Source organism: Denticeps clupeoides, chromosome 2 (genome assembly GCF_900700375.1).
Source record: "Denticeps clupeoides chromosome 2, fDenClu1.1, whole genome shotgun sequence".
NCBI lineage: Eukaryota > Metazoa > Chordata > Actinopteri > Clupeiformes > Denticipitidae > Denticeps > Denticeps clupeoides.
In genome coordinates this window covers 13,551,244-13,579,046 of record NC_041708.1, presented here as the reverse complement: position 1 = coordinate 13,579,046, position 27,803 = coordinate 13,551,244, and the positions used below count along the sequence as shown (strand labels likewise).

The 27,803-nt window shown below is 44.5% G+C and overlaps 1 protein-coding gene across 8 annotated transcripts in view; it reads right to left on the bottom strand.

Annotated features, from left to right (window-relative positions):
• cdh23 (cadherin-related 23) overlaps positions 1-27,803 on the bottom strand; it is a 213,103-nt gene that overhangs the window by 103,674 nt on the left and 81,626 nt on the right. For 7 of the 8 annotated variants that reach the window (XR_003748543.1, XM_028969157.1, XM_028969156.1 and 4 more), the window contains 3 exons: positions 5,251-5,445; positions 4,048-4,176; positions 1,178-1,256 (listed from right to left, as the gene is read on the bottom strand). Coding sequence is in view for 6 of the 8 variants with exons in the window: in XM_028969157.1 (XP_028824990.1) it covers positions 1,178-1,256; positions 4,048-4,176; positions 5,251-5,445 (403 nt within the window). In the remaining 2 variants the exon portion in view is untranslated. Of the gene's footprint in view, positions 1-1,177; positions 1,257-4,047; positions 4,177-5,250; positions 5,446-27,803 lie in introns of those variants that run through there. The other variant, XM_028969170.1, reaches the window with a different exon arrangement.

The window sequence follows — 27,803 nt, the reverse complement described above, 5'->3', positions numbered from 1 at the left end:
TATAATGAGAGGTGTAAGGAGAGACAGACAGGAACCTACACAACATTGTGAGGTCATGTTTTATTACTTGCATAAATATATGCATCAGTAACATTAAAAACCATAAGTCTTTGTGGAATGTGATGTGTAGTGAAGTGTAGTGTGTGTGTGGTCTGTGTGTGAAGTATAAGGAGTGAGGGTTCTGCCTGTCGGTGATGAGAGGTTTTCATCTCTTTCCTCCCCTTCATCTACACCCCCTATCTTATCCCCCACCACATCACTACTTCCTAACTGCTTATAAACCAGACAACACACACAAAAACAAAGGTATCTCAGGACAATTTTCTCTCCCTGCAAATGACCAGTATTCTGCCTGATGATTGAGCAGGCACTTCACTCACTGTCCCCTTGCAGTCAGTTTGGGCTGTGTGCGGCCGTGTTGCAGTGTGTTGGGCTGTGTTGCAGTGCGTTGGATTGTGTGTATGCAACCGTGTTGCAGCATGTTGCAGTGTGTTGGGTTGTGCATGTGGCTGTTTGTAAGGATTGTCCTGGTAGTGTGTTGGATAGGCAGCCTTTAGCAGTAACTGAATTCTGGGACATGTCATGACAATTGAAATCTGTTGAGGTGTTTTGATCGGTATTATGCCATCTTTTAAATCTTTAAACCATTTATCCAAATATGAAACTGTCATGACCCAGTCCGGAAGGGGTTTCACATTTGTCATGTGTAATGTTTCCTAATCGTGTTCGCCTGTGTTTAATTGTATAAAGCTGCCCTGTTCATTTCTGTTCATCGTCGGATCTTTGTTATGTTACATGTTTATAAAGTGAAGTGATTGTCACACGTGATACACAGCAGCACAGCACACGGTGCACACAGTGAAATTTGTCCTCTGCATTTAACCCATCACCCTGAGTGAGCAGTGGGCAGCCATGACAGGCGCCCGGGGAGCAGTGTGTGGGGACGGTGCTTTGCTCAGTGGCACCTCAGTGGCACCTTGGCAGATCATGATTCGAACCAGCAACCTTCTGATTACAGGGCCACTTCCTTAACCGCTAGGCCACCAATATTCGTGTATCGTGACATTGTGCGAATGCGTCCTTCTTCCTCGTCATCTCGTCATCATGATTTGCTGGAACTGTGAGTGAGTCATTTAATGTGCAGTGTGTTTGTGGGGAGGTTAAAAAATGGACCCACCTGATATGATGGTGTAGCCAATACCACGAGGACGACCGAGGTCCTGGTCAATGGCTCTTATTTTGCGCACCTCATAGCCCTGAACAGCAGACAGACACACAAACAAACAAAAACACCCACTTGAGTTGCACAAATTCTTAGCACAAATGATTGTGGAGGGAGCAAATGAAACAATCTAGTACACAGTAAGTCACAAAGACCCAAACACATCCCTGCCTCTGTAATGGTCTCAGACACTGCACACAGTCTCACAAGAAAATACAAACACCACCTTATCAGACTGGATTTAACTGATGATGAATACGCAGCTTGAAAGAAACTGTGGCTGCTGGTGATATTCACATTGTTCTAAAACTCTCTTCAGCTGGGCAGGTTGGACCAGCGATACACACAGAATGCACGGAAGGAGAAAAAAGCTTTTAAAAGAGCATTTGTGCTGCTGCAGTTTCTTGGCCTCTGCTTCTCAATCTGACAAGGTGCTGATGCTTAAGAGGCAAATAAAGAAAGAGAGAGACATACAACCTACTTCAGTTGACTCTGCCCCCAATTGATCCAACAAATTGTGCCTGAAGAGTGTTTATGGTCCATTTCTGCCAAAGCATCTCCCGTCATCAGCCAATTACAGCAGAATCAATTACAGCCCTTTTAGAGGGATCTAAGATGGAGAGGAGAGGGAGAAATAGGCCTGAAATAATGTGCATTCCGTGCATTCGCTGGCTGCCTGCACTGCTGAATTGTTCAATCACTTGTCCTCTCAGACTGAGCAAACAGAGCAAACTATCCCCCCCTCCATCTTGACCCATCTTCATCCCACCCACTCAAATCACCTGACAGACAAATTGTGTTTGTCCACAAAAAGGGTCTGAATGTCATCTCAACAAACAGAAACAGCAGTAGAAGCCCCCTGATGTGAACACAGACACACACACACAGCCTTGCCAGTGCTTTTTCTTTTCACTCTGTCAGACTTTTGACTTGACCAAGAGTTACAGAGCTTGGACGTTTATGTTGCATTTATAGCTATGCAAGGGCACAAAACTTTCATTCTGACCTTAAGTGTGTTTGGGATCACTGTCATGCTGGAAGATCCAGCCACATTTCAATTAAATGCTCTCACTGACTGAACAAGGTTTTTGCCCAAAATCTCAAAATACATGGCCCCAATCATCCTTTCCTTATAATAGATCAGTTGTCATTGTGTAGTTCTGGGCTGTTTCCTCATTTGAACCCCATGAGGTGAGATTTTGCCTCGTACCCAAGGTTGAAGGAGATTGTCAGTGATTCCATTTTCTAATAATTGTTCCAACAGTTGATCTCTTCTCACCATGGTGAAGGTTGGAGTCTGATTGTTTGAAGGTGTGGGCAGGTGTCAGAAAACAAGTTCAAACAGGTTCCATTAATATAGGTACAGAGTGAATAGCTTCTTAAAAAGGTAACAGGTCTGTGAGGGCCAGAATTCTTGGTTGTTTGTAAGTGCTAACACTTATTTTCTGCACCCTATACAAATAAAATTTTCCCCCACACTGGGTCCGCAGGAATGGGTCGGTGTCCTGTATAAAACCCTGGTGGCCATCTTGCTTGGGGCTCACTCATCGCAAGTCTAACTTTCTTGCTGCCAAGCTTCTATGTGAAATTGTCTTTACAACTTGCCTGCCACTCTCCATCGCTTGTTGCATACCTCATACATTCCAAACATCTCCATCCTGTTTCTCCTCCAAGTCCAGTTATGTCCACATGTGCACCAGAAATTCTTTAAAAAAAGATGCCTGAGATTCTTTAAAAATCCATTTCATGTTTCTCAAAAGTGATGTGAACCAATGATGAAAATGACAAGACGTCTCTCATCTTTTTAAGTGGTACAACTTGCACAATTCATGGCTGACAAAAACCTTTTGCCCCACTGTAAATAAATACATTTTGTCAGATGAAAGCTTGAATTTTTTTGTTTGTTTGTTTATTTGTTAATCAGCCTGTTGAAAGCTTTTTGGTCACACTGAAAGGAAGCAAACTGATGGACATATGGCAGTAAGGGTTGTTTTCTCTTTTGTATTCATTTCCAAAGATCGAGTTATGGTGACCTCTGAAGGGTCAGCTGTAGGTGGCTGTGGAATAAAGAGATTTAGGCTGACCTTCCCCTGACAGCTGACGGATCGGTGCAGTCGCCGTCACGCACCGTTAATATGCATGCAAATGTCGTACTTGACATTTTGTTACAGCAAAGAGGGACACAAAGTCATAGGGGAGAATGGAGTGTGTGTGTGTGTGTGTTTCAAAATGGTTATACTTTAACAGGATGTTGTTCTTATGGCTTAATTCATTCACACACACTAACTGTGTTTAGCAGCAAGGCATGTGGGTGGTGGTCTTCTGTTCTTCTGCTTTCTCTCTCTGCCTCTCTCGCAAATACATACACAGTCTCCAGGCAGAGGGAACACAGTCAGTAAATCAGAGTGGTGATCCTAGGAGATGAATTCTATGTGACCTTTGGAGTCGCCTCACAACAATGAACGCAGAAGATTAATCTGCCTGCATTGCTGCAATATGCTTTGGTAACACATCTTGACCAAGATCCAAGTTCTGAACTCGATGGCACTCACCACTCCAGCATCCGCATTCTTACTAACAAGAAGAATCAATTAAGAGACCTACAGGAGATATTATGCCTTAAAACCCACATTGAGCCATGTTGCATTTTTGCTTCTTTAATTGATTACTGCTTGTCCAGACTCCCCCTCCAGATTAATAACATATAATAAATGTATAATAAAGTAGGCTGTCACCTATGTGCAACTTGAATTGTCATATAACTAAAGGAATATTTTAGAAAAATATAGAGCATATGAGAGATGTGTGGATGCGGATGGACTGACCGGAGGCGCATCCTCCACAATGTTGGTGCTGTAGGGCAGGTTGATGAAGATTGGGTCCATGTCCTGTACATCAGTGATGGTGATGGCCAGGTTTGCCAAACTTGACAGAGGCCGTATTTTATCCTGGTCCTACAACACACATGCACACATCATACTGGAGAGATGCCATGCATTAAAAATAACCTGACATATTGGGATCCTTGAGGGTTCCTCGGTACATGCAACTTTAGTGACTTCAGCTGCAGGACTGCAAATTTAATTTGAGATTCTAAAACTATAGTTAATATGACACTATAGGAAAACTATCATGATTCTGCTATGATAGTCATTTGTGGCGCTTGATCATTTGTTAGTTGAAGACTAAGAAAACGCAGAATACACAGGTTAGTAGGAAATACACCATAGATAGTGTTAATATATGAGATAAAGGATAATAACATATACAGTACAGGTCAGCAGTTTGGACACACCTCATTCAACGTGTTTTCTTTATTTTCATGACCATTTACATTGGTAGATTCTAACTGAAGGCATCAAAACTATGAATGAACACATGTGGAGTTATGTACTTAACAAATAAGGTAAAATAACTGAAAACATGTTTTATATTCAAGTTTCTTCAAAATAGCCACCCTTTGCTCAGATTACTGCTTTGCACACTCTTGGCATTCTCTCGATGAGCTTCAAGAGGCAGTCACCTGAAATGGTTTTCCAACAGTCTTGAAGGAGTTCCCAGAGGTGTTTAGCACTTGTTGGCCCCTTTGCCTTCACTCTGTGGTCCAGCTCACCCAAAACAGTCTCGATTGGGTTCAGGTCCAGAGACTGTGGAGGCCAGGTCTCCACTTTTTGTTAAGTACATAACTCCACGTGTTCATTCAGAATTTTGATGCCTTCAGTGAGAATCTACCAATGTAAATCATCATGAAAATAAAGAAAACACATTGAATGAGAAGGTGTGTCCAAACTTTTGGCCTGTACTTTAAAATTTCCATGAATATGTCTTTTAGTTTGATTGGTTAAACTCTAGTGCACCACTTTCTTACCAGATCTTATCTTATCTTACCTTCCATGAACAGAAACGAGCTGGCTGAAATTAATTTCAGATAAAAATGAGGTTCTTTATGTTTAGTCCATTGTCTAATTAGGAGCTGACTGGGCCGAATTTGTCACTAGACCGTGAGCGCAGTGCTGATGGGTTCTGACCGTGGCATTGACGGTGAGTTGGTATGCGTTGGTGGTCTCATAGTCCAGTGCTTTGATGACTGTGACGGTGCCACGGGCTCCATCAATGGCAAAAAACTGAGAAGGCGGCTGGAAAGAAAAAAGCACGCTGCCCCCTGTGCCCTGGTCTGGGTCTGTAGCATTCACCATGAATATGGACATTCCAACCGCAATGTTCTAGAAACAGAGAAGAGAAGGATTAAAGGTTATTCTGATGATAAACCCCACTTACTACCATTGTGTCCCTGAGCAAGACACTTAACCCTAAGTTGCTCCAGGGGGGGACTGTCCCTGTAACTACTGATTGTAAGTCACTCTGGATAAGGGCATCTGATAAATGCTGTAAATGTAAATATACTAGAAATAGCTCATATGAAAAGCTAAACCCTACAAAATGATGTTTAATGCATTGAAATGAATTAGTCTCACTGAAAAAAGAGTTATCATTTAATCAAGACAGAAAGGTAAAATTTTGGCAAGACAAAAGTTTTGTCGCCTATACAGAAATTGAACAAATTTACCACAAATTACAAAAATATGTTAGCAAATTAAGTAGTGGTGCTGTGAGATCCAAATTTAATATCTTGTTTGCATCTATGCGGTTTGGCAATATTTGGCGGTTTTAGGATGTTGCCTTCCACTCTGCAGATCTCTTGCACACCCCCATACTGGATGTAACCCCATGATTTTTGTGCCACCAAACTTCACTGATATCTGGGTGAATCTCGGATCCATGCGTGTTCCAGTAGGTCTCTTGCAATATTTGCGGTGACTGTGGTGTAATTCAACAGAAGATGAATCTGAAAAATCCACCTTCTGCCACTTTTCCAGCGTCCACCCTTTTAGCCGTCTATGGGCCTTGGCAAATTTTCTTTTGTTTAATGCTGGCTTCTGGGCACTGATTTGACCATGGAGGCCATTTTGAGACAGAATCCGACAAACTGTTCTGGTTGACATGGGGACTTCAGGTGACCAGGTCTAGTGGAGCTCTGCTGCAGTGAAAATGGGCTGGCCTTGGATTTTCGAGGTCCCCTCGAGCAGTTGACTTGCGGGGTCTGCCTGACCTGGGCTTGTCAAAAACGTCTACAGTATTTTCAAATCTTTTTTTATCCTCTGTACTTGTCTGCAGTACAGCAGTGAAAATGGTCTTTAGCCTCTTGATAATCAACACTTTAGTCTCAGGGTGAATCTTAGGCATGTTTGCAGAGGTCTAGTTGCAGTTGATGTGAAGTTCTAGTGTACTGGGGTTCTTTTTATACATACCTGAGACTTAATTAATCCATTATTAGTAACAACTGAAGTTCATATGACAAGGCAACAACACTTATGTTTTTGCAAAAATGGACTCAATGGGCTTTACCAAGCTTTGAATATTAGAATACTTTTTGACAGTTTTGTTTTGCACTGAAACATTATTACAAAAGCTGGTGGGAATAAAATGAGCCAATTTTTTGTAAAAAAATCTTGATTACAAACATATTTCAGCAGCACTTGAGGTCAATTTGTCAATGAAAAATCATACTGTACTCAGAGCTCAAACATATGTGCAATAATAATCTTCTAATAATCTTTTCCCTGCTAAGATTGGCCAGGAAACATTTGAACTTCAAATCTATATAACACTCCAGGTCTTTTCTATTTCTCTTCAGCGTATGTGTCAGGATTGCCTGCAGCTGGGCTCCACACCTGACTCCAATCCTGATGCCCCATAAATGCCGGAAGTTTCCGCCCCTTCTGGGTCTCCGGCATTTTCGTGAACTTCAGTTGATAACAGTGTTTGTAATTTGAGTTCTGGCAATCGCCACACGCCTACGGGTTAGTTTATGTTCGTAATTTAAGTTAAATTGTTTTCGGCCACCGCACCATTGTTTATTTGTATTTCTTTATTGTTTGTTATAATAAAACCCCCTTCCCAGTATGTCAAACCTCTGCGCTTCCTTCCCCCGTAAGTCCGTAGTCGTGACAGTATGGGCTATTCATAAAACCAAATCTTTGCTGTACCTAAATGTGGAAGAAGAAAAATGTCTATGGAGAGGCTACAAATGAAAATGATTTAAACGGAAAATTTGATAAGATAGGAAACCTGTCCTCTGCTTTATTTCAAAGAAAACCAGTTAGACACACTAATGCTGACTGTCACCATGTCAGGATTGCCTGCAGCTGGGCTCCACACCGGAACTCAATCCTGACGCCCCATAAATGCCGGAAGTTTCCGCCCGTTCGGGGTCGCTGGCATTTTCGTGAACTCTATGCACAAACTTGACCTAGTTTTATGTGTTTTGAGTTCTGGCAATCGCCACACGCCTACGGGTTTGTTTCAGTTCGTTATTTAAGTTAAATCGTTTTCGGCCACCGCGCCGCTGTTTATTTGTATTTCTTTATTGTTTGTATTAATAAAACCCCCTTCCCAACATGTCAAACCTCTGCGCTTCCTTCCCCCGTAAGTCCGTAGACGCGACAGAATGCCAGCGACCCACCCAAAAGCGCAGAGGTAGAAAGCAGAGGAGAAGAAACGCCGCGAAGGACGCAGCCCGGCGCGGCGAACGCGGACACCAGGGGAGAGACGCGCCGCCCGTTCTGGTGGAGCGTTTTCTCCCCGAGAAGCCGTGGTACGCGGCGCCGCGTGATGACGTCACCCCCGGGAAACTCCGCGAAACCCGGAAGCGACAACGTCGGCGGGTGAGTGGGCGGAGCGAGGACGTTGGCGTCGGCAGCAGCGAGGAAGTGACGTGGGCAGCGAGCGCAGAAGATGCGACCCCCACGATCTTCGCCATGTCGAGCCAAGAACTCTGCGCTCTGCTGGCAAGGCTCCCTGTGGACTTGGACGACACGGACGACGACGACGAGAGCACGGGAGACGAGAGTTGGGCTCCGCCCATCGCGCCAGTCTGCGATCGTCGCAAGGTCCGTGGGGACCCACGTCACTTCCAGGGGGGTGAGAAGCGGCAACAACGGCGGCGTTCCTCCAGCGAGGAGGTGGGCAGCCTCCAGCCCGAATGGCCAGAGTACTGCCCATGGGAGCTTATCGCGCCATGGGTCCAGGATGTCCGCAGGGTGGACGACCCTTGGAGTCACCGGTGGGAGGACACGGATGACGAAAGCGATGATGACGTGGATTTTCGGTGGGTGGTCGGTGCCGGGATGGCTCCGCCCAGCGTGCGCGTCCGAGATCATCGCGGCGTCCATGATGACCCATGTGACTTCCGGGGGTACGAGGTTGACACGGACGACGACCAGGATGACGCCGTTTGGGCAGTCGGTGCCGGGATGGCTCCGCCCATCGCGCCCATCCAGGATCGTCACGAGGTCCGTGGAGACCCACGTCCCTCCCAGCAGTGTGAGGAAAGCTGGTGGAAGAGGGCGACGGGAGGTCGCCAGCCAGCAACTGCGCTGCCGGGACTGCCTCGCAGGGAATCCTCCATTCCTGCTCCAGTCGCCGACCCGCCTTCCCTCTGCCCGGACGTTCCCCAGCAAAATGGCAGCGCAGCACCAGCGTCCACACCTGCTGGAGAAGACGTCCACCCCCCTCCACACCACACACCTACCACCATCTCCAGCGACGTGCCCAGCCCCGTGTGGGACAGCCCAATTGTCCCGGGACCCTTCAGGGGGGCAGCAGACACAGACGAGATCACTACCATCCTCAAGTGTCTGACTGGATCAGCATGGGGCTGGAGCACAACCCTCTGGCAGCAGGGAGAGACAGACAGGAGTTTTCGGGACTTCCAACAGAGACTGAGGGCGGAGTTTGATCGGCCTGAGCCAGGGATCGAACTCTGCCCCTCCACCACATCCAGTGCCAGTCAGGATCCGGGGCAAGAAGACCCAGCACTGGTGGGCGACGAGAAGGTCGCTCCTCCCGAGATCCTGGCTGTGCCCCCTGAGGAGGTCCCGGAGAGCCCAGAGAGGGAGCCAGACGACCCTCTCTTCTGTCTGTCTCTGTCTGTGTGTGTCTGTGTGGCATATGTGTCCGTATGTCGCCCCCACTTCCCCTCTTTGTGTCCACCAGATGGCGACCCAGCCGCGGAGCCGAACCCCAGGGAGGAGGTTCCTGAACCGAATGTGCTGGTCCAAGGCGAGGTGGACAAGCCCCAAGGTACCCCTAAGTCCAGCCGGGGGGGGTGCTCCCCCAAAGAATTTTTTGGGGGGGTGCAGTTCGGGTTGGGGACTCCTCCTGAGGGGAGGGGAGGTGGGGAAGCGATGGAGCTGGGTCCTCCGGTAGCCAGTGAGGAGGGCGGGCCAGGCATGGGCCTGCGTCTGCCTCCAGAGGGGTGGAGCGCCATAGAGCCCCCGGGTAGGCATGAGGACCCAGCTGGGACAGGCAGGAAGAGGGCCTGCTTGTCCCAACGGACGCAGAAGGGGCTAGCCGGATGGTCTGGCAATGCCCCCCCCTTGGCACCAGGGCCGTGCAGCGAGAGGGGCTGCATAGTCCAGAAGGCACCAGCCTGGGTGCCTGGTGAACAGTCGCCGGAGGCTCTGGGACAATCTCCCTGCGCGGTGCAGGGGGTGACACAGCGTGTCAGAGGGGACATGTGCGAGACAGGGGCCCACACGTACCCAGATGGATCGGCCCTGATTATTGTGTGCAGGTACGGGAGTCCGGGGCCGCCATGCGGGACCCACACCGGGGAGCCAGGCCGAGGGTCCGGGGCCGCCATGCGGGACCACGCCGGGGAGCCAGGCCGAGGGTCCGGGGCCGCCATGCGGGACCCGACGGGGAGCCAGGCCGAGGGTCCGGGGCCGCCATGCGGGACCACGCCGGGGAGCCAGGCCGAGGGTCCGGGGCCCGCCATGCGGGACCACGCCGGGGAGCCAGGCCGAGGGTCCGGGGCCGCCAAGCGGGACCACGCCGGGGAGCCAGGCCGAGGGTCCGGGGCCGCCAAGCGGGACCCACGCCGGGAGCCAGGCCGAGGGTTCCGGGGCCGCCACGCCTGACCACGCCGGGGAGCCATCCCGGAGGCACCGGGGCCGCCACGCCTGACCACGCCGGGGAGCCAGCCCGAGGCACCCGGGGCCGGCACGCCTGACCACGCCCGGGGACCAAGCCCGAGGCACCGGGGGCCCGCCACCATGACCACTCCGGGGGCCGCCCGGACCGGGGCCGCCACGCCCTTACAACGCCGGGGGAGCCAGCCCGAGGGAACGGGTCAGCACGGCCTGACCACGACGGGGAGCCAGCCCGAGGGACGCTGGGGCCGCCACGGCCTGACAACGCCGGGGAGCCAGCCCGAGTGACCGTGGCCGCCACGCCTGAACCACGCCGGGAGCCAGCCCGAGGGACCCGTGTTCCTCCAAGTGAAGGATACAGCAGGAGCAGGAGCCCTGTGGTTGCCGCCGTCCGCTCCGCCGCCTTCCACACTGAATGGTACTGTTGGGGCTCCGAAGGACGTAGCCCTTGGAGGGGAGGGGGGGCTCTGTCAGGATTGCCTGCAGCTGGGCTCCACACCGGAACTCAAGCCTGACGCCCCATAAATGCCGGAAGTTTCCGCCCGTTCGGGGTCGCTGGCATTTTCGTGAACTCTATGCACAAACTTGACCTTGTTTAGTTTTATGTGTTTTGAGTTCTGGCAATCGCCACACGCCTACGGGTTTGTTTCAGTTCGTTATTTAAGTTAATCGTTTTCGGCCACCGCGCCGCTGTTTATTTGTATTTCTTTATTGTTTGTATTAATAAAACCCCCTTCCCAACATGTCAAACCTCTGCGCTTCCTTCCCCCGTAAGTCCGTAGACGCGACACACCATCCCAATATGGCCATTAAACCCCACCCACTAGCACACACTGTACTAAAACAATGTTCAACACTGTTCATTTCTTTTTGCATAAAACAGCCACTTGCATGGAGAGCAGTTGGCCAGGTGTCTCATGAAGGGAAAACTATGTAAAGAAAAAGGCATGATTCTTTACTTTCCTTAGGGGTTAGTGGCAGATTTTTATTAGTGTCATTTACAAAAACAAAATGACCAATGAGGTGGGAAATTATTTAAATAGGTGGGTTGTGAGTTCAAAGAACTGATACATTGTGCCCCTTAGATCCATTACGGTTACACAGAAACATGTATTCCAAGATACACACAGGTCACACCATCATCAGCAACATAGTTCTAAATGGTTCAGGTCCAGTTCAGATCAATGTATGGCTGACTGGGTCAATGGACAAGGTGGTAGTAGCCTAGTGGGTAACACACTTGCCTATGAACCAGAAGACCCAGGTTCAAATCCCACTTACTACCATTGTGTCCCTGAGCAAGACCTTTAACCCTAAGTTGCTCCAGGGAGACTGTCCCTGTAACTACTGATTGTAAGTCGCTCTGGATAAGGGCGTCTGATAAATGCTGTAAATGTAAACCTAATTTGGTCCTGGGGGACTGTCCCTGTAACTTCTGATTGTATGCTGCTCTGGATTAGGAAGTCTGACAAATGCTGTAAACATAAATGGACAGCAGGTAAATGATTGGGACCTATTTTTTCAAGGCTGCACTTTGTATAGTGAGTCCAGTATTTATTTGGACACACCTTCTCATTCAATGTGTTTTCTTTATTTTCATGATGATTTACATTGGTAGATTCTCACTGAAGGCATCACAACTATGAATGAACATGTGGAGTTACGTACTTAACAAAAAAAGATTAAATAACTGAAAACATGTTTTATATTTTAGTTTCTTCAAAATATCCACCTTCTGCTCTGATTACTCTTGGCATTCTCTCGATAAGCTTCAAGAGGTAGTCACCTGAAATGGTTCTCAGAGGTGTTTAGCACTTGTTGGCCCCTTTGTCTTCACTCTGCGGTCCAGCTCACCCCAAACCATCTCGATTGGGTTCAGGTTCCGTGACTGTGGAGGCCAGGTCTCCATTTTTTGTTAAGTATATAACTCCACATGTGTTCATTCATAGTTTTAATGCCTTCAGTGAGAATCTACCAATGTAAATGGTCATGAAAATAAAGAAAACACATTGAATGAGAAGGAGTGTCCAAACATTTGGCCTGTACTGTGTATATATAGTGAGTATACTGTAGAGTGAGATCTAGTTCAATCAGACCAACCCTGGCACTTGCAGATGCCCCCAATACTAGAACCCCCCCTGCAATCCAAATTCAGAGTGAGATCTGCTACTGCTACTTCACAGGCTCCAGCAGAGGGCTCCCCCTCAGTTAAAAAAACAACTTAAAAGTGGTTGATCACACTTGAGTTCAATACCTCTAGCAACACCCAGGCCTGATTACTGACACACCTGTTCGTAATGAAGAAATCACTTAAATAAGACCTGCCTGACAAAGTGATATAGTGACAAAACAGTCAAAAAAGCTAGACATTATGCTGAGATTTAAAGACATTCAGGAATGAATGAGAACGTAAGTGAGATCTCTCAGTCTGGAAAAGGATATAAAGCCATTTATAAAGCTTTGGGACTCTAGCAAACCATTATCCCAAAAGGTCAAAAACATAGAGCAGTGGTGAACCTTCCCAGGAGTGGCTGGCTGACCAAAATGACCCCACGAACGCCATGACGACTCATCCAAGAGGTAAAAAAAAAGACCCCACAACAACATCCAAAGAACTTCAGGCCTCACTTGCCTCAGTTAAGTGTTCATGATTCCACCATAAGAAAGAGACTGAGCAAAAATGCCAAAAGAGTGCCAAGATGAAAACCACTGCTTAGCAAAAAAAACATTAGGGCTCGTTTCAATTTTCCCAGAAAACATCTTGATGATCCCCAAGACTTTTGGGAAAATACTCTGTGGACTGACTAGACAAACGTTGAACTTTTTGTAAGGTGTTTTGTAAGAACATCATACCAACAGTAAAATCTGTTGATGTTGTGTGATGGTCTGGGGCTGTTTTGACTATTCGGGAAGACTTTCTGTGATAAATTAAATCATTCTGCTGTCTACCGAAATATCCTGATGGAGAGTGTCCAGCCATCTTTTTGTGACTGAAACAGCAGGAAAATGATCTAAAACACACAAGCAAGTCCACCTCTAATTGGCTGAAGAAAAACTGAATTAAAATTTTGGAGTGGCCTAGTCAAAGTACTGAACTGAATACTACTGAGATGCTCTGGCATGACCTTGTGGGGCAGTGGTGGCCTAGTGGTTAAGGAAGTGGCCCCGTAATCAGAAGGTTGCAGGTTCGAATCCCAATCCGCCAAGGTGCCAGTGAGGTGCCACTGAGCAAAGCACCGTCCCCACACACTGCTCCCCGGGTGCCTGTCATGGCTGCCCACTGCTCACTCAGGGTGATGGGATAAATGCAGAGTGAGTTGCTGCTGTGTATCACATGTGACAATCACTTCACTTCACCTTAGGTGGTTCATGCAAAAAGACTCATTGCAAGTTATCGCAAATGCTTGATTGCAGTTGTTTTTTCACTTAATCACATTTTGTGTTTACTTGTGTTATTTTTGATTAATTAAATTTAAGTGCGACAAAAATGGGAAATTAATAAGAAATCAGGGAGGGACAAACAACATTGAGTCCCTATGAATCCTTTTAATTCAGCTTCCAGAGCTTTTCTATGAATGTGAAATAAGTCTTATTCTTAAAGCCTGACAAACTACTTGGCCTTCAGCAACACAGACAGAAACCAGTCAACCAGTACTGTAGAACACAAAAGCAATATGCTCAAAGAACGACAAGGAAAAAATGGTCAAAAATAGTAAAAAGTTACAGGGCAATATCCATCAATCGAATCATTGCATGATGGATGAATGAATGATTTCTCTGATGCTCCGTTCACACATTAGCTCAGCTCAGCTCTGGTAGTGAAGCAGCCATATTTTAAATTGAATCTGAATATAAGATATATGTGCACTGTAATAGCACGTAAGAAAAAAGGGGGTTTAATATGCCCTGAAGAGATCTCATCGTAGTTGTACACCATTGCAGATGGGTGATTGACTGGGTGTTACCTGCACATGATGTCATCAGACATCATAATTACACCCTCTTGCTCTATTGCAGCGGTTAAATATGGGACTTAGTTCTTGAGGCACCAACTCCAGCACCCCCACAATGTTCCTAATGGGGGCTGCACCCTTTGTCTTTCCCCGCTCATGCACCTCCCCCAGGATGGAAGTGCATCATGTGTACAGGGTTGGGTCATTTGAAAGGCTAATACATGGGAGTGGTGTGGCAAGGTGGGGGGGAAGGGGGTGCCCCTGCTGTTCATCACAATGCAGACCTGATTACACCCACGCCAGCCACAAAGCCTTCTCAGCTGTGATTACACCCATCTCACTGCAGCCCACCTCAAGGCACCATGGTAATGCAAGCGATTTGAGCTCAATTGTGCTCCATTGTTCCTCAGCCAAAAGGACAGGAAAGTACAGGTGGAAACGTTTGGGTAGGGTGGAGCTGTGCTGGAGAAGTGACTGTCTACGAATTCACATGTTACCATGATCACAACCATCAAGAAGCACCAGTAGAAGCTAGAGTACACACCCCTCCCCCAGCTACCTGGAGAACCAAATGTTTTCATGAGAGACTTTTTAAAAATAATTCTGAAGCACCAAGCTTGCTAGAAAATTTTAAAAGCAAGAGCACTGTCTAGAAGTGCTTGGTCTCAATTTTTTTTATCATTTCAGTTGGGCTCAGGTTGGGTCGGGTCAAGCTTGTGTAGCAAATGATTGGTCAGAAAGCACAAATGTCCAGTCTATAAAAGCACAAATGTTCAGTCCATAAAATATTAATGTAATGCAAAGAAAGTCAGGATTTTAAAAAGCTGTACTTGTCAGGCTCGTCAGGTCCAATTACAGCAAAAGTGAGGAGTGCTTTTTTTTTAGTTTGGCTCAAAAATATTAAAATACGTTTCTTTCATTTATTTGTTCACCATGAACTCCGATCCAGATGTGGATCTGGAGTACACCACCAGGTCCAAGTTATATACAATGCTCAAAAAATGTATTAAACATTTAAAACACAAAAAATAAGACATCCTAGATCTGAATGAATGAAATATTCTTATTAAATACTTTGTTCTTTACATGAGCGTTTGAATGGAAATCAAATTTATCAACCTGTCACGGGTGGGATGGACATGCCGTTGAAAGAGGACGCAGTCGCACGATTTCACAGGACAGGGGTTTAATACAAAATACACGAGACAAGGGAACATAAACATGCACAATGACCCGACGGCGAACAGACACGAACAGGATAGTTATATACAATCATATAAATAGACACCAGGTGAACACGATCAGGGAACATTGCACAAGACGAACATGAAACTCCGGTCCGGACTCCGAATCCGGAGTAACCCCTGCCGGTCCGGATCATGACACAACCCATATGGATTTGGAATCATGCTCAAAATTTAAGTGGAAAAACACACTACAGGCTTATCCAGCCTGATGTAATGTCCTTAAAACAAGTCAAAATGAGGCTCACCATTACTGAGCCACTGTCAAACCAGTCATGCTGCAAGATGTTGCAGGCAGCAGAACATTGTCCATGGCATCTCCAAACTCTGTCACATGTTCTCAGTGTGAACCTGCTTTCATCCTTGAAGAGCAAAGGGCACCAGTGGCAAATATACCACCCTTATGGAGTCTGTTTCTGATCGTTTTGACCAGACACTTGCACGTTTGTGGTCTGCTGGAGGTTCTTTTGCAGGGCTCTGACCCGTTCCTCCTTGCACAAAGGCAGAGGTAGAAGTCCTGCTGCTAGGTTGTTGCCCTCCTGTGGCCTTGTCCACGTCTCTGGATGTACTTGCCTGTCTTTTGCTAGCACCTCCAGGACACTACGCTGAACATAGTTGCCACAGCTCACATTGATGTGCCATCCTGGATGAGCTGCAGTACCTGAGCCACTTGTGTAGGTTGTATACTCTGTCTCATGATACCACTAAAAGCACTGCCAGCATTCAAAAAAAACTAAAACATGAGAAGTGATCTGTGTTTGCCACCTGCAGAACCACTCCTTTATTGGGGACGTTTTGCTAATTGCAAATAACTTCCACTTGTTGTCCATCCCATTTGCACAACAGAATGTGAAGTTGATTGTCAATCAGTGTTGCTAGATTAAATGAGTATTAACATTAAGATGAAGCTAGACCACCTTCACAGTCAGTTCTAAACATTTGATTTTATAAATGATTTTGCAGAACAGTGCAACAATATTATCATTTATATATGATTATCATTATTATATACAATGTTTTAGATATTGTTTTTTCACTGCTGTGGACTGGGGTCCACTTGGATATGACAGATATGAATTTACAATAAAAATAAAAAAAAAGTTATAAAAGAGTTTGGTAACATTCAAATTAGCAGTAGGAGACTCCACCTTGTACTTTTGTAATTTACATTTACATTTATAGCATTTATCAGACGCCCTTATCCAGGGCGACTTACAATCAGTAGTTACAGGGACAGCCCCCCTGGAGCAACTTAAGGTTAAGTGTCTTGCTCAGGGACACAATGGCAGTAAGTGGGATTTGAACCTGGGTCTCCTGGTTCACAGGCGAGTGTGTTACCCACTAGGCTACTACCACCCTAATGTTGTAATGTTACATATAACTTGTGATGAGTAATGCAAATACTATAAAAATGTGAGGTACAATAAACACTGTGGAAGGTCAATCAAAATCCTGTTACAACATTGAATCTGTTACAGAACACTATTATTGCCTTTTCTGAATTAACAACATACAATTTTCATTTATGTTATTTTCAAAATGTACACAATAAACCTTTACTGTGTCTGGGTGTCACAACTGAGGGCTGAGGGGAGAAGGAAGCACAGAGATAGGACATCTGAGCAAAAGGGAGTTATTAATTATTGCCAGTTCAAATCCCAAACCGCCAAGATGCCACGGAGCAAAGTACAATCCCCTGACACTGCTCCCCTCCTTTGCATTTCATGGCTGTCTCATTTCACTGTGGATTTCAATGCCTCTCTCTCAGACACACACACACCTTTATATATTGATATCCTATTCCACTCTTGTTTTAGTCAGAAATGTATTTTTTAATAGAATGAAATGCAAATGCCAGGTGAGCTCATTATCATATAAACGGCCATAGCCCGAGGGGGTGGACTTCTACGCGCTCTGTTCTTTATTTTATTACAGCCTCGGTTCCTTTTCCGCTTTAATCAGCGCAAGGCTGCACTTAGGAAAACAGAAGGAATTGCGATCCAGTCTAAGCCCCTGGTTATTAGTGTCATGCAAGGCAGCAGGTTCTACACCTTGATCATCATTACGAGCTCAGAACAGTCGTGATAATTGAGGCGGTACGGGTGAACCTGAATGAGAACATTGCTGGACACTCTTTCCTTTTGCACTGCTCTCTGTTCTGAACATAACCGGGAATGGACTTTTTGTAAGACTTTTTGTAAGTGTTCTTACTTGAGACATTACAGTCAGAATCCATTGACAGAGCTAATAAATAGAAAGTGCAGGAAGGGGTCACATTTAAGGCCTGGCAACTCAAAAAAGAAAAATTAACTGAGGTGTGTCAATGTGACTAATCACTTGTGTCTCAAACAAGAACTACCGGCACATGCTCAAAGCAGCACTAGCAACTGACCAGTACAGAAGAATAACACTTTTAATGTGGCCAGCACAACTATACACTCTTTTTCTGTGTCGAACATCTAACACTTGCAAAAAGGAAACACCCTGCTGGCTTATTTGAAGAACAAGGTTTATTACTACAAAAGAGAGAAATTGAAATGTTGAGGAGTCTATTCTAAACCCTTTTCACAAATTCCATTATAATCAAATCACATGGGGAATAGAACTTAATGAGATCAATTTAATAACTTCACTGAAAGTGTTAAAGAATAAGTATTCATATGCCTTAAATGTTTCCACATTTTGTTATGTTACAACCACAATTTGGTTGTAACATCCCATCAATTCTGACTAGCTTGGTAGTGCTGAAGGAAAACAAGGACAGCATGATGCTGCCCCCAACATGCTCCATGGTAGTCTCACTGCAAACAGGTAACACACTGACCTATGAACCAGAAGACCACAGGTTGTCCCAACTAACTACCCAACTAACTACCATTTGTCTCCCTGAGCAAGACACTTAACTGAGTGTCTCCAGGAGGACCGTCCCTGTCATTACTGATTTGTATGGCATCTCAAAAATACTGTAAATGTAAACTAATAGTTGCCCTGTGGCTCTCCGACTGGGGGCAGTGGTTGGCCTAGTGGGAAAGGAAATTAACCCATAATCGGTTGTCGGTTTGAATCCCAAACCACCAAGGTGCCTCTGAGCAAAGCACTGTCCCCACAGATGCCTCCCCAGGTGACTGTCATGACTGCCCACTGTTCAAGAAAGGTTGATAGGTTAAAAGCAGAGGACACATTTTGTTGTCTGCATTGTGTGCTGTGCAATCACTTTCACTTCACATGAGCATTTCTACAGCTCCACTGGTCACTTGGCTGCTTCTCTGATTAATGCTGAACAGTGCTTCATGACATGATGTCACAGGGGAAATTCGATGACGTACTTGCAGACATACTTTGGGCGTGGGGATAAGCCGTCGTACCGGTAGAGGACACTGGGCGAGCGGGGCAGGAGGACCGGGGGCGCCTGGCCGGCGAGGAATGAGGAAGCAATGGACGCGCTGCAACGCAGCAGGGAGTCAGTTCGGGATCTTTGGGAAGGACCGGGGCAGAGGAGAACCGGAAGACGGCGGGTTTCTGGATGGTCCGGGATCTTGGACTGGACGGGAGTAGGTCTTGGGCGGCAGGACGGTAGGGGAGCATGGAATCCCGTCTTAACCGATGGGTCAGGTAGGTTCAAGGTCAGGGGCAGGTAGAGGTTGTAGCCAGGAAGTTCCGGTCGGAGTTACTTTCGTGGTCAGGCAATTCTCAAAGTCGTATTTCAGGAAGGTACAATTATCTTGGGTCGGGGGTGAGAGAGCTAGCGTCTCTGGCGAGTAAACTCATACAAAGAGCGGGCGTGTCTCCTTGGGGTTACCTCATTTTTATACTTGCCACCGCCCGCTTCCATTTCCTCTTCCGGGCCGTAGTCTCCCAGGCTGGTGAGGTGCCCTCTAGTGGGCTGGAGGCGCGTTGGCCATGACACATGATGAAAGATTGGCATATTTCTTATAACCTCACCAGCTTTAAACTTCTCCATAACTTTAACCCTGACCTGGATGGTGTGTTCCTAGTTCTTGATGAGTCTGTTTGTTTATATATGTTCTTCTGTATTAATACTGAGATTAAATTTAAATCTATATGGTTGTAACGTGACTAAATGTGGGGTATGAAAGCTCAAAGCACTGTATAATAGAGTTTAGTTTCAATATTCAGGAATGAATATATCACACCATTGACACCATAAGAGGATTCACAAAGATAATTTATGATTTACAAATAAATATAATACCATTCACAATTCTCAATTGTCAATTCACAACTCACATTTTTATGTGATGCACTAATGTAGAGTGCGGTTACATTTATTCACAAATCTATAAACCTTCATTTACAAACCACTGTATATATTTGTGAATACCCCTAAATTGGTTTGTAGATTTTGAGACTTCCCTAACAGCTCTCTATTGCTCAGGGACACAATGGTAGTAAGTGTGATTTGAAACTGGGTCTTCTGGTTCATAGGCGAGTGTGCTAACCCCTAGGCTACTACCACCCAATATTGAAACTAAACTATCTCCATACTGTATTGGCCAAATGAAAAATTGACATTGACAACAGCAGAGACAACAGAGTTATGTATTCATAAACATTTGATCTGTTTCATTTGTAACACATGCATGGAGGGAGTGAAGAACTACAACAACAAGATGAGCAGATTAGCTCTACAGCCCACAGGTTCCCCTCTTTGCCCCGTTTCTCCTACACTGAGTAGCAAGCATCACTGCGCTGTAAACAGGAGAGGCGAGTGGGGCATTCAGTGTTATGAGCCAACATGTTAGGCTAAACAGATCAAATTTTAAGGGGATGCCGCAAAATGACACAGATGAAATGGAGAAAAAGATCATCCACAAAACCTCTCTTCAGTGCTCCGAGCATTCCTACCGCTCTCCTTTTCTCATAAATGAAAGGCAGATAGAATCAAGAACATTAGCACCATTGAGCACACAAACTGAGATGGATGTCGTGCAGGAGGAGACTGAATAAAAAAATGAGTAAGATATGAATCTAATAAGACTGCCTTGAACATATGCTGATGCTGATAAACGTCAACTTCACATTATGCCTGACATTGTCAAAACGATGTCAAATCCCTGGTTAAATTTTGGATGAACAGAAATGATCCAAATGGTAGATTAACATGAATAAATAGATTATAAAATAAAGAAGCACTTGTTAGTTATCCTTGCTATGAAGAAGAGAAACTAATTACATTCTTGCTGGTGTATAATTATGCATTCCATCCAGAAGACCAACTAAGATATAAACATGTACCCGTCAATATGTACAGCAAGCAATCTTGTCAGGTATTCTTTTAGCCCAACGTTTAAAAAAAGGTTACAAAAAAAGAAAAGAAATAATGGACAATATGATAAATATTTAACTGTCACTTCTATTTAATCACATAATATCACATAAATATGTCCAAATTCAAATTTGTCACATACACAGTATGATATGCAGTGAAATGCTTTTATTCTCGTCTGCTATAGCCATCTCTAGACCAAACATGCACTTTAACAATGATTCTGAAAGGTCCCCTGCTGAGAAAATTACCCAATCAAACACATTCAATTACATTAATTTTAATTCTCTTCTTGTGGAGTCCCATGCAGAACGGTTGACAAAAAAGGGATGCATTTAACCAAATAGCTGTCAATCCCTAACAAACAAGGAAATGCACATGTGGGTGCTGCCTTCACCATGGCTGACAGGCAGTCAGAATCTCAGGGCAGTATTAGAGTACATTTGCTCACACATGGCAGTCTTGATGATGATCTGCTTTGAAGTCGATGTAGCAGTTCTGTATACACAAACATTCTCATCTTCCACTCACAGATGTGATTTGCAATGCAATAAGAATACAAATCAATAGTAAGAGCACCCTCAGCTGTGCACTCTGCCCTTGTATGCATGCTGCAGAGGTCAAATTTGGATTACGCTTGGCAAAACTGGACATGCCATTGGTCAGTTTGGATGATTCACAACTTTAGTTTTAGTGCCTCAATAAGTGCCAGTAGCAGTCCCAGAATAGATGTAAATGACACTGTTTGCCAATCACAAGAAGCCAAAAAAATAAAAATAACAAGCAGTGGTAGTGCTCTGGCTCAAGAGGTTAAATGGAGCAGGCAGTAAGGGGCCTGTGATCCCAACTCAATTAAGATCAAAAGACCTCAGACAGGGTCTTTGGTGAAGAAGCTGAGTTCCATAGAGCAGTGGTTACCAACCTTTCCCCTGAAGTACCCCCTGTCTGTGTCCTAGATAAGCCAGGAAGCCCAACCCCAATTGCTTCCTGCATACACACATTAAAAGACTAAAGTGTTTAATTACAAACTTTACAAAAAATTTATAGCAGTAGTAGATTTTTGCTAATTTTACACCGTAAGATATAGTTTGAATTTTGAGCCTTCACCCACCAGGTATGTCACACTTTGTATACTGGGGTTTCACAAATCCGGTTCTTCCCAATAATATATTTGATGTGGAACATCAACCAATAATGTAGACTAGGCGAAAGAGCTCCATAATGGTAGAACACTTTGTAAACCCCTGACATTCAACATGGAACCCTACAACCCTGAACCCAATGCCTGCATACATGATAAACAGAGATGATAATCCCAATCCAAAGAGAGAATACAGTTTTAGAATGCCAGTGCATGAACCAATGCACAGCTGGATTGTTCTTCTGACCTGAAAAACATCAGACACACACTACTGGCTAAGTTAAAATCCAAAAAGTAAGGATGAATACCATGCTGATTGCAAAACTCCTTCACTCACAAAGCCTTTGTGCAGAACAGAAAATAGCAGCCATTAAATTATGGCACTGCAATCTGTGAATGGAGAATGAAGAATTAAAGAAAAGTGTTCTGTAGGGAGAACGGCCATTACAGAACCAGAACCATAAAGTCAACAGTAATCCAAGCATCACCCTCATGTGTTCCCTTTTCCATTTCTCTCTCGTCTTGTATGCTCTTCCTCACTTTCTGTTGTTTTCAATCACCTTTTATATGTCTTTCACAGACACACACATACTTCTTCTCTACAGAATGTGACAAACTGGAAAACTATAAAACTCTATTAGGAAGTACATAGGGAGAGTTGGGTTTAGAGAAAGAGAAAGAAGATCAAAGTCTCATATACACATGCACACGTGCATAAAGAAACAGTATGTAAACCAGTAAACCAGTAAATAATAAAATTGCACAATGGCCACATATTCTCTCACTGTTGAGACCTGTAATATGTAACATGAACCACAGAGTAGGTACTTTTGTGGGAACTTGAAAATTCTGGATAGCAGGGGTGGTCTGGTTAATTTATTCTGAATGGGCTGTATGTGGTGAATCAAAGTTTAATGGTATTTGAGAACATCTTCCCCTATTCTACTACTCTACTTCCCTCACAGTTTGGTCTCTGGATCCATTTCACATTCTCTCTGATGACTCTGTGGATTGTCCGAAGATGTGGTCAGTCAAAGACAAACTCAACAAAACACACACAGACATACAGACAAACTCATTTGGGTTCTATTTTCAAGCCGTTATCTAGTACATTGGACTAGTTCACCGGTCAGAATTCTTAAGTTTAATTGATTATTATCTAGCTGCATGATTGACTTGCCAGTAGATGTGCTGGGTTGATTAGAACAGAGATTGCATTTATGATTTCTGCTGCTGGAGAAGACAGGCTCACTGAACTTTTTTCAGACAGGATTTTGGGCTGATACAGTGCTACAATGGCACTTAAATCGTCCAGAACAAGGATGACACTTTCGTTAGAACTGTCAATTATCGCCATGGCCTACACCCCTTCTAAAATTAAATTATATAATAAAATTAATAGATAGATATCTGGATGGCAGAAACAATGACAAACCATCAAAGAGTTCTGATCACTAAAAAAGGCATGTTTGAACGGGTAGTGGTGGCCTAGCAGTTAAGGAAGCGACCTCGTAAACAGAAGGTTGCTGCCAAGGTGCCAGTGAGGTGCCACCTTAGCAAAGCACCATCCCCACACACTGCTCCCCAGGCACCTGTCATGGCTGCCCATTGCTCACCAAGGGTGATGGGTTAAAAGCAGAGGACACATTTTGTTGTGTGCACTGTATGCTGTGCTGCAGTGTATCCTAATGACAATCACTTCACTTTCACTTCAACGGTCACCCATCAAAATGTGCACACAAAACACACACACCACACTCAGTCTTACAGCTATGCATCAAAAGTGCTCTTCATGCTCAAGCAGATAAAGTAAATGACAAACGGTGTGTGGGGTGTGTGTGTGTGTTTGTGTGTGTGAACTACTTGAGTGGAAACAATTCAGCGGTAAATACAGGGGCAACATCTCCTAGTCATAACAATGACAGCTGACGTTTCTTTTATTTTTGCATTTGCTCAGGCAACGATTACAGTGTCCACAACACACACACACACACACAGAAATGTATACATTTTTGGGGGAAGCTGGTACGGAACATAATCTCGTTGGCCGCATAAAAAGAGTTTCCCAGTCATTTCAGTTCATCTCTAGGCAGCCAGATGGTCAGCAGACTGACAGAAAGATGCGAGACATGGAGTCATCCATATTCAAAATCAGTCATGAAATTTAAAAGCTCAACCCCTACTGAAGCAGATGGCCTGAAACAGTGTTTACGTAAATTTCACCGTAAAGGACAAAAAGAACCCATTTCATTCACCTTCAATCTCTATGACCATTAAAAGGAGTTCAGTATTTGGTCCTACACCTAGAGGTCCAAACTTTTAGCACTATGAAGACAACATTAATAAAACAGTATTTCTACATATATTTACTGAATAATAAATATTCCTGAAAGTAGTAAAAAAATCCTGAAAGTAGTCCCCCCAGGATTCAGAATTCACAATAGGCCTAGAAAGACAATAAATGAGAGAGAGAAGAAAAACACAGACAGGCAGACAGTGATGATGTGAATCACATTTCTTGTTCCTGCCTCACAGGATCTCATCTAGCTATGTTTTAAAAACAAAACATTTACCACAGAGATATAGAAAATACACATGTTTTCTACTTAGGAAAGAAGCTGTTGTCAAGTTTAGATTGGTGTCTAGACTAGAAGATTAGAAAAGCATTGTTACATAGATGGACACAGAGGAAAAGGTACACTCACCAAGGTAGTGTAAAAATTACGGAAAATGGAATCCAGCAATGAAGGGAAGGGGTGAACATCAGATATTGTGTTGACCTTGCTTATCTGGCTCCATCAATTAACAGCAATGTTACATGGACATACAGAGGCATGGCACAATAGTTACAGGAATGAACAGTTTCTAATTTAGTAACACAGGTAGATTACGATTGCAGTCACATGGAAATATTTTATGTAAAAATAATACCAATTTTACAGAAAAACCCAAATTAAGGAAAGATGAAAGAGAGAGGGCGAAGGAATGGAAAAAGAGAGAAAGCAGGGAGTGTCCTTTGATGTTTGTGCTTTGTCCAGAACTCCTGATACAGGAATAAAGTGGTCATCTAGCCCCTACAAGATTTTCCTGTCTTGTTGGTCTTTTGGCACCCTGGTGATACCTCATTTTTCTGGCCACAGCTTGGAGATAAAGAGGGGCGGTCTTCATTAAAGTCATGGACCAGGATTTTGAAGTAGTTTTAAGTACAATGACTAATGTCTCTATGTGTGTGATTTCAAGATTCAATATATTTATTTTACATTACATTTATGGCATTTATCAGACACTTTTCCAGTGCGACTTAAATCAGTAGTACAATCAGGGAACAGTCCCCTGATTAAGTGTCTTGCTCAGGGACACTATGGTAGTAAGTGGGATTTGAGCCTGGCTCATCGGCGAGTGTCTTACCAATACATATACATTTACAGCATTTATCAGACGCCCTTATCCAGAGTGACTTAGAATCGGTAGTTACAGGGACAGCCCCCCTGGAGAAATTAGGTTTTAAAAATAAATAAAACAGAAAATATCATTGAATAAATGAGGAATAAGGCTAGTAAAAAGGTAAGCAACCTAAAATGCAAGCAAATATTTATGTATACATGACACAGACATCACTGGGACATGCATATTACTATTGTGCATAAATTGTGAAATGACCAGTGTAGCAGTAACAGATTGCAGGGTAGTAATGAGATGAACAGACAACAATAATGAACATTCAGATGGACTAGGTGTGCGGTCTGCATGTCCTGGTTCAGTATCCTTATGAAAGTGAAAGTGAAGTGATTGTCATTTTGAAAGACTGCAGCACAGCAAACATTACACACAAAGAAATAAGGTCTCTGCATTTAACCCCTCGTCCTTGTTTAGTTGTGGGCAGCCATGTAAGGCGCCTATAGACCTGAAAATTGCAAATATTGCAAACTAACCAAATATTACAATTTTATGTTTTTAAACATAAAATATGTGTAACAGGTAGGGTGAACGTGTGCAAATGTGTAAAGTGAAAGTAAAGATTTGTGCGAAATTCTGGCGGGATTGAGTCCAGAAGTGATTGAAAGTGCTGGAGTGTATTAGAGTTCTGTCCTACAGTATGTTGTGTTTTTGTTGAGCTTGTACAGCTTGCGATAAGAAGTTCCTCCCCATTCTCTCTGTGTTGGACTTCAGGGAGAGGAAGCAATTCCCTGATTGCAGCAGAGAGAACAGTCCATTGTTGGGGTGGCTGAGGTCATTCACTATCTTCCTGACCCTGGTCCAGCACTGCTTGCTGTAGATTGATTGAAGGTCAGGGAGCTTGATAAAGATGATGCGTTCAGCTGATCGAACCACCCTCTGTAGGGCTCATCTGTCCTGCATGGTGCTGCTGGGCTCCTGTTGATGACAGAGGTCTGGTAGTTCCTCTCCTGTTTTATACTAAAGTCCACTATCAACTCCTTTGTCTTGCTGATGTTCAGCTTATGGATTAAAAAGTATTTGCATGTTCCTGATAGTAACTGGATGATTTTAATATACATTTCCTGTCTGTAGTTTTCTTTATTAATAACACAGTTGTTCAAAATCCCTTAAAGCAGCTGCAGCAGCAAAACAACCAGACACCAGATCAGAGCTTTATTCTCCTGACAGTCCAACTTGTTGGGATGAGCGGTCAAACAGATTTGTCAGACTACTAAGTGGTTCTCCCCAAAGACAGGAAAGCCATAGCATATCGCAGCATCCCTGTGTTGTGCTGCCAAACCCAGCTTCCCTGCGCTTTCGCTTTCAGACGGTGCCAGCTTGCTACTGTGCCATCTTTATACGCAGCCATAATTACAGGCGCGATATTCGCTCATCACATTCATACACACGCCATGATCCGATAAATCAAGTCTCTGTGATCCACAGAGACTCCAACAAGATCGTGAAACTCAGTACAAACAGGCTGGTACAAAAAGTGGGTAAGAACCAGAAGACCACAGAGTAATACGTTCAAACCCCACTTAGTACCATTGTGTCCCTCAGCAAGACACTGAACTTTTTTCATCTTAAATTTTTTTTATACTGTCCCAGACAAAGGTCTGGTTGCTTGTGTACAAATTGACCTCAAGTGCCACTGAAAGATTTTTTTTATTACCATTTTATTACCAAAAGCTGTTGTAATAATATTTTAGTGCAAAACAATTCTAATATTCAAAGCATGGTGGTAGTAGCCTAGTGGTTAACACACTCGCCTATGAACCAGAAGACCCAGGTTCAAATCCCACTTACTACCATTGTGTCCCTGAGCAAGACACTTAACCCTAAGTTGCTCCAGGGGGACTGTCCCTGTAACTACTGATTGTAAGTCGCTCTGGATAAGGGCGTCTGATAAATGCAGTAAATGTAAATGTAAATGTAAAGCCCATTGAGTCAATTTTTGCAAAGACATAAGTGTTGTCGCCTTGTCATATGAGCTTCACCTGTGACTAATAATAGATCAATTAGGTCTCAGGTGAACTTCACATCAACTGCAACTAGACCTCTGCAAACATGCCTAAGATTCACCTTGAGACTAAAGTGTTGATTATCAAGAGGCTGAAGACCAGATCCACTGCTGATGAGGCAGACACGTTCAATGTGTCTCAGCGTCAAGTACAGAGGATAAAAAGACCTGGTCACCTGAAGTCCTTGTGTCAACCAGAACAGTTTGTCAGATTCTGTCTTGAAATGGCCTCCATGGTCGAATCAGTGCCCAGAAGCCAACACTAAACAAAAGACAATTGAACAACAGTGTGGCATTTGCCAAAGCCCACAGCCTGCTAAAAGGGTGGACACAGGAAAAATGGCAGAACGTGGAATTTTCAGATAAATCTTCTGTTAAATTACACCACAGTCGCCACAAATATTGCAGGAGACCTACTGGAGCCCGTATGGATCCGTGATTCACCAGACATGAACATCATTGAGCATGTGTGGGGCAGGATGAAAGAGGAAGCATGAAAGAT